This window comes from Mastomys coucha, unplaced genomic scaffold (assembly GCF_008632895.1).
Source record: "Mastomys coucha isolate ucsf_1 unplaced genomic scaffold, UCSF_Mcou_1 pScaffold9, whole genome shotgun sequence".
Classification (NCBI taxonomy): domain Eukaryota; kingdom Metazoa; phylum Chordata; class Mammalia; order Rodentia; family Muridae; genus Mastomys; species Mastomys coucha.
Window position 1 is genome coordinate 16,621,888 of NW_022196915.1, and position 7,805 is coordinate 16,629,692.

Below are 7,805 nucleotides of genomic sequence, written 5' to 3' on the forward strand. Positions count from 1 at the left end.
CTGCCTCCCAAGTGCTGGATTAAAGGTGTGCACCACCACTGCCTGGCATACTATGCTATTTTAACACCCCCATCTCCACACATACTTCCTCATAAACAAAGACAAAATAAATAAATAGATAAACAACTGAAACCAACATTGATGAGTAACCTCTTATAGCACCCTAGGGTCAGGTTTTAGATATTATCTATTTTCTCTACTTGTATGGGGGAGTGTGTGTGGCTTATGAACAAATGTATGTAGGGGTGATCACATGCTGGGGCCAGATAAGATGTTGCATATTCTGTCTTATTCCTCTCTGCCATGTTCCCCTGAGGCAAGTCCTCTCACTGAACCCAAGCTAGTCACAATGATCCTCTCTACACTGAGGAGATGGGGTTCCAGATATACATTGCCAGGCCTAGCTTTTTACATGGGTGTTCTGCGGATCTGAAGTCAGTCCTTTATGCTTACACAGCAGGCACTCTGCCTACCCAGTCATCTCCAAAGTTCCAGAGTATGTGTGTTTGTGTATGTATAACAAAAAAATGATGCCGCACAGGCTGAGAGTAGCAGAAGCAAACATGCAGAAGGACAGACAGCTCAAGAGTTCTAAACTGTCCGGTCTACAATGGGCTCTTTTGGAGATGACCTCCACATACCCCTATTCTAGTAATCCAAAGTAGGAGAATCAAAATCACTGACCAAAAATACTAAAGTGAAGGTAACTCTTCCAATGTGGCAGGGAGAAGTGCCTCTCAACTCCAAAACTCCTGGGTCCTGGGCTATCTCAAGCTTGTGGTATAAGTTAATGGACCCTGCATGGCGTAGTCTGTTGCAGGCCTTGCCTGAGTCTGAATGGTTCTTTACCATCTCAGTTAGTCCTACTACCCTATTCCACCATAGCTGGATACTGACCACTGGTTAGCCGCAAGCATCTCCAATTCAGAACAAAAAAAGACCTTCTGGCCATACCTTGAATCTGTGTCAGCCAGTCTGGCTGATTGTAGTGCTCAGAGGAAATAGTTAAAGTGTTGAGAAACACCAGGACGATCACCAGCCAGTAAAACGTGACAGACTTCACAGCAGCCCTGCATCTCCTTCGATTGAACCGGTTCCAGCGACGCCAGCGACGGCTGAAAAACAAGCAAACGTTGCTCCCTAGACTATGGGTGAATCTATATCATGAACCTATATCATGGGTGAATATGGCATCTCAGAGGCCAACAAACTTTACTGAGTAATAAAGGTTCAGACTATATAGCGTAGGCAGGAAAGACAGGAACCACCAGCACAGAAGTGAAGAAGAGGCCCCATGATATAAACTGTCGGTCTAAACATATAGCTTTAAAAAGTATAATCGTGAGCGAATCGTGCTCTCACTTCCCCTCCGCTGGCTATAAATAACTGCAGGGTCTGACATATGCAGCCTGCAAGTGGGTTAGAGAACCCAGACATCCACAGACTCATGAGCAGATTGAAGGCTGCACCAGTACACACACGAAGCCCTCGTAGGCACCGAGTAGCATGTGATCTGTTAAGGGCAGTGGGGCAGGACTACTCAGCTTAGAATATGTATCTTGTGTAGCAGCTTAATCATTACACAGAGATTATTAGGCAGAGAAACAGTCCATGACTATAGCTTTCTTTTTAGGGAAGCCTTTAGTCCTTTCTCAGATCTCTGCTGTTTCTCTGGAGCTTCGTAGGTGTCAAAGCTGAGTGGGACATGTGTCTTCGTGCTGAGTCACCAGGTGCCCTTCCTAACTAGCAATGCTCAAAATATACCTTTAGGAGAACATCCAATATTGAATCGTGTTTTCATAAAAATAAAACGAGCAGAATCAAACAGACACGTGACATGTCCCCGCCCACCTTCCGTCTCTGTTTGTAATCAGAGGAAGACATTTTCTCTCTCTGCCTGTCTCCTTTTGGAAAACACTCCATCTCCTTGCCACAAGTGGACAGTTAGGGACCACAGACTGCAGTTCAGTAACCTAGAACCCAGGAATGAACCAGTCAGGCTGCAAAATTCCTTTTCTCCTGGCCATGCTTGCCTCAGTGCCAGGGAGGAGGGCACTTCTAGAGGTATGACTTAGGAGGAAAATCTAGGCTGCCTCAGTGTAGCCCCGGCTGGCTACATTGTAGCCTTGGCTGGCTTGGCTGTGTTGCTATGCTAAATACTTGGAATCCAGAATTGCTAGGTCATATCCTCACTGTAGCTTTGTAAGCATCTATTAAGGGCTTTTTCAAAATAATTGTGTCATATAATATGCCTGCCAGTTCTGCACAAAAACACCCAGCATCGTCCTTTTTGGAACTTGGCGTCACCAGATATCTGAATGTGATCTCCTTATGTCAATGTGCAGTGGTATCAAGTTGCACTTTTATCTTGCATTTCCTAATGAATCACGTTTGTTTCCTATGCTTGCATATCATGCAGCTTTCTTCTTATGACCAGCATGATGGAGCCTTCTTTCCACTCTTATAGGGTTGTTTGTCATTAATACGGTCTCTACAGATTATTCTCTTCATTTTAGATACTGACCTTTTATCAAATATGGCTTGCAAATATTTTGATCAGGTCTGTGGCTTATTCTTTTGATTTTATAATAAAATAAAGTTAGATGCTTTCATTCTTATGGGGATCAATCTGCCATTTTTTTTTTCTAATATGGATCATGTATTGGGCAATGAACTTTAAGAAGTGTTTGTCTAACCTATGGTCACAATGCTTTCTCTCCTGTTTTCTTTCAGAGTTTCTACAGGGTTAGGTTTTATTTTTAGTTTTATGACTACCATTTGCATATATCAGGGAAATGTCTTTAACTTGAAAAGAACACACAAGAAAAGAACACAAAATGCATACGGGTCAATGGGGCTTACAAAGTGAACTCGAAACCTGTACCCAGGGCTGGAAACTGAACACTACTATGTGCCTTAGCCCCTTGAGCCTTCTTTTGTGGAAAATCTTTCTGAGAAGTACCTGGAGGGTTGATAAAGAGGCAAAATGTGCTCATGTTTAAAAGCTGACGATCCTGTCCTGCCTCCCCAAGGTAGCATTGCAATACTCCATGTTTAAACTTAAGTCTAGACCAATTCTATATAAAAGTCAGAATTTAAGATCAATATTATGTAAAAGTCAGAGTTTAAAACATAACATAAAAACTGTAATACAAGCTCTGAGGAAAACAAACAAACAAAAACAAAAACAAAAACAAAAACAAAAAGGAAGGGATGGGGAGGGAGGGAAGGAGGGAGGGAAGGAGGGAAGGGGGAGGGAGGGAGGAAAAGGGGGAAAGAAAATTGAAAGAACTGACCTGATTTTGGATTTCGAGATAGCCTGACTGAAAGGGAAGAGAACAGTGTTAAGACTCCCATTTGGAAGATTCAGCACATGCACCCATCACTGAAGCAGAGATGGCTAAAGCCATGCACAGAAGCCAGAACTCTGGTTCCCCATGGCTACAGCTGGCCTGCTGCATTAAGGCCAGAGCAGATGTCAAGGTGCTAACAGTGTGCCAGGAGGTGGGAGGGAAACCCCCCCCCCCGACAGCCCAGGCACAAGAGAAGGCTCAGATTTCCAGAGTGGCCATGGACAGGTGTGGGGTCCTTCTCCTTTCCCTCCCTCCAGCAGAAGCCAGTTTGCAACCCCAGCCTCAACAGTAGCAACTGTTGCTCCAGCCGGAATGGGATCCTGGCTCCTGTGATTACACCATGGGTGGAGGATGGGGACGCAGCATGCCTTGCGAAGCTCAGTGTTCTCATCTGTAAAATGGGGACAGCAAATCCATTCCCAGCCCCACTTCACGTCATAGAGAAAGCAGAGCAGAACAGGGGTGAAATCACTCCATGAGCCATCGCGGTACCTCCCAATAGCGCGCGCGCGCGTGTGTGTGTGTGTGTGTGTGTGTGTGTGTGTGTGTGTGTGTGTGTGTCATTTTTATGAACCTCTGCCCTGAATGAGGTTGAGTTCTCTTAAAGATGATACCCGTCCTTTACAGGAATAAGATATGAATGATGCAGGCAGGAAGCAAACAAGTCAGGTCAGCACAGGGCTCCCCGCTCCTCCCCCCCAAAGCAGGCCGTTCTTAGCACATTCTGCATCGCTGCCCCCAACCCCTGCAACTGCAGCCCAGTCATGGAGAGAAAAGCCTGGGAGCCGCAGCAGGATGGTGTCCCACAGGGTGAGGAAACACGGGGCCCTTGAGCAGAGGAGGGCGGGGCCTCCAGATTCAGCGGCCAGGGATGAGGTTGGAAGGTCCCATGGGTGAAGGAAGATTTAAGTATGTGGCACATTCTAGTAAGCAACTCTGCCATTCAAGCTCTTCCTTCAAAGCACAGATACCAAACTCAAGTGGGAGGAGAAATCAGCCTTTACCCCCACCGCCGACACCCAGAGGGCCCAGTCTTGGCCGTGCCTCTTCTTTTCCACCAGCACCTAATGAACAGAGCGGTGGCTGGGTTAAAAAGCACACTTCCATGCCCTGCCTTAGCTGGACAACTTCACAGGCAGAGGCATGTAAGATGCTGGGATGCCCCAACAGACCTGGTATAGGAGGAGGGGTACCAAAGGGCCGGAGGCAGCCAGTTGGAGCACAGCTGATCTCCTACCAGAGCCCAAGGACTCCATTGCTCTCTGGGGCTACCCTCTCAGTGTTAGCATCTCTAAAGTGGGGTAAGGAGGACAAGCAGCCTCCGCACTCACCAGAGAGTTCCACAGCATCCTTGGGTCTCGCCTTCACCACTTACGTTCTCTGTGTTCACAGATTCAGTCTCACTGGTGGGCATGCTAGCTGTGGGGAGAAGAAACGGCTTTAGACAGCATGCTGTGGCGTGACATGCCAGGCGGTGGGCCAGGGGCAGACTCTCAGGAAGCCTGAAGGAGGGCTACCAGGCTGAGCCTTCGCTTTGAGCAGCTGCAGAGAAAGCCAATATCACCTGCAAGAGACAATTCTGGTGACCCAATGCTTCTCAAGAAAAGAAGACTAGGTGTCACACTGAATCAAGCCCACAGTCCTGGCACAGCTCTGTTCTCCCTGTCACAGCACTACAGAGAGGGTATACAAATACCTCAGTATGGAAATGTTTCTCCTGCTCCTTTCTGCATAGCAGGAATTAGTTCACAGCTCACAGAGAGGTCTTTACAGCACACCAAAGACATGCCAGTAATTACAGTTGGGGAAGGCAGTGCATGAAGACATGCGCATAAACTTTTTTCAACCATTAGGAGCTCCACTCAGTCTGTGGCAGTTGATTGGATATCTAAGTTCCACTGAGCTTGTAAGGCCAATATAGGTGAGGAACTTCCTAAATAAGCCAGTGTTGGAGCACTACGGAAGCAGGAAGAAGGCTCTTGGAGCTAAGAGTGCGTGAGGGCTCTTACCATCACCAAGCAGGGCACCTGTGACTTCAGTCCCAGATCTGAAGTCTCTGAGCCCTGTGTCCATGCCAGGATCCTTAGAAGAAGTGGCAGAAATGTAAAACTGGCCTGCTTGTGCTTGGAGGTCCACGGATCCCCCAGAGCTAACATCTGACATGTGATCACCTGGAAGGTGAGGGCAGGTGTCCCTGGAGCTACCGCAGGGGTCTGTGCAAGATGCTCTTGGAAGAGATGTCTGATTATGCTGGGAGATGGGATGGAGCAGAGAGAGGAGGTAGCCCTAACTGAAACTGGGGAAAGCCGCCTAAACTCTTGTACATCTTTTTCCTGAGGCAGAATCCCAGTGTTCAGAACCTTACACGATCCACATGAAAGCCTTGCTCCTGCGGGCAGGCAGTTACTCTGAGCAAGGGCACCTCAAGCTTCACCTACAAAAATGGTTAGCAGTGCCTACAGAACTGTGGTAGACACTGTGAGACTCAGCTGAGGCTGGGGCTGGGGGGAGGGGACTATTGTTCTCTCTACAGGCTGTGTGGCTTCCATCCTTGCTGTGGAGAGGATAAAGGTGGGACTTGACTCATAGACCCAGAGGTCAGAGAGTCCTGTTTCCCAAGGGCACAAAGGGAAGTCCCTGAGTCCTTTGTGAACGCGCAAGAAGCAGAGCTTGTCCCTGTGGGGCGCTTAGCAGATACGCCCAGGCACATTCACAGGCCCAGGTTTCAGAAGCAAAGGTCAGATGAACACAGACTGAGTACACTGCTGGGACTCTCCTGTTCCTTTTCCTTGTATTCAAAGCAACCAACGACAAACCTCCATTCACTTTAGAACCCATGGGGGGTGGGGAGGAAACACAGGGAAAGAAACAAATTAGGAAGTCTCATCATCCAACACAGGAACATCCTTTAGCAAGTACTCCATTAAGACCCATGCACATATGCACACACAGGCACACGCATGCACACACGCACACATAGGCACACGCACACGCATGCACGCATACATAGAGCCCTTCTCCTGTCTGCTCCATGCTCCTATCTGTAAGACTGGCTACAATATCAGCACAGCAGCTTGGTGCAAATTGCCCTTGTAGTGACAGGTGAAGACGACCATACTGGAAGCTCTTTTCAGATCCCACCAGGAGTCCCTCTCTTTGTGACCTGGGGTAGTTGGTGGTTTCTGAGGTTGAGGTAGCTTAACATGTGCTGTGCATTTGAGGGAACCCCCAGGCTCTGATCTGCCCCACTCTTCATTAGAACATCTGCCTCTTTGAATTTCAATTTCCTAATGATAAAATGGTGGTGTGAACCACACATTCAGGGCCATTTCTGTCCATATTAAGTACCCCACAATTCTCATATTTGTCATATTGAAACATTACTAGTTTTCAAAAATAAACTTCTAAATAGACGAAATCTTGTGGCTTTTACTCTCTGGAGGTTTGGCTCATGCCACCATCAGTGCGTGACACTGCTCTTCATCCCTATAGCTTCGTTTCCCAGATAATCTGGTGGAGGTAGGTGGGAGATAGCTGGCCTATGAAGGAGGGGTCACATCACTCTGCATTTCTGGCTTTATGCTAATTATTAGTGAGCAACTCTTACTAGCTGCTCCCCCAAGGCTGTGCAGACATAAAGGTGCATAAAGACACCGTGAATGGCAGCTGACACTGGGAACTGTGTAGCCCTGAGGCCAGGCTGCACAGAGGGTGAGGAGGCCTCCCTGCCTCAGACTCTCCCACTCATTCTCAGGGGTGGTAGGGACAGTGCCCAAGAGTAGTGTGTGCTTATCAGTCCTAAGTCTAACCCCCATCTGTGGCCTGACATCTCCCAGTCTCCATGTCTCCATCTATATGGCTAATAGCACCTGCCTCAGGGCTGTAGACACAACTGAACAGGACGAAACACACTGGTTGTCTCTCCTAGTTCCAGGTCATGGGCAAGGTGCCCAAGCATGAACCCTGCCAATTGTATCAGAAAAACTCTCCAGAGGATCTCTGACAGCAAAGCACCCCAATTTGGGGTCATTTTGCCTAAGTCCCTCTCATTACTGTCTGAAGTATCTAGTGTGAACAGCCAAATATACTTCTGAGTTCGCTTGGGCTACCACTCTGTATGTATTTTTTTACTTAAGAGGAGTTGCTGTCTAATTCAGCTTGTTGTAGGGACAGTAACCCTGCAGTCACAATCACTTATAGAGCCCCGAGGAGTGTGGTGTCTATTCCAGAATGATGTCATCAAGGCTATGGAAGGAAGGGAGAGGATGAAGACAGTGTGTGCTTGAACCTTGATCAGGACCCCTCGGTCTGAGCAAGGGGCCTAATTAGGCTCAGCAGAGCTAGGTAGGGTAGCCCTGTGCTCCGCTCCACACACCCCCTGCAGAGGGTGGGGCTGTAGGCCTGGCTGGGGTGGGGCTGTAGGCCTGGCTGGGGTGGGGCTGTAGGCCTGGC

The 7,805-nt window shown here is 48.1% G+C and overlaps 1 protein-coding gene across 13 annotated transcripts in view; it reads right to left on the minus strand.

The window, feature by feature from the left end:
• Cacna1d (calcium voltage-gated channel subunit alpha1 D) overlaps positions 1–7,805 on the minus strand; it is a 445,956-nt gene that overhangs the window by 87,017 nt on the left and 351,134 nt on the right. For 12 of the 13 annotated variants that reach the window (XR_004116080.1, XM_031361254.1, XM_031361255.1 and 9 more), the window contains 3 exons: positions 4,685–4,772; positions 3,297–3,323; positions 955–1,115 (listed from right to left, as the gene is read on the minus strand). Coding sequence is in view for 12 of the 13 variants with exons in the window: in XM_031361254.1 (XP_031217114.1) it covers positions 955–1,115; positions 3,297–3,323; positions 4,685–4,772 (276 nt within the window). In the remaining variant the exon portion in view is untranslated. The remainder of the gene's footprint in view (positions 1–954; positions 1,116–3,296; positions 3,324–4,684; positions 4,773–7,805) is intronic. The other variant, XM_031361258.1, reaches the window with a different exon arrangement.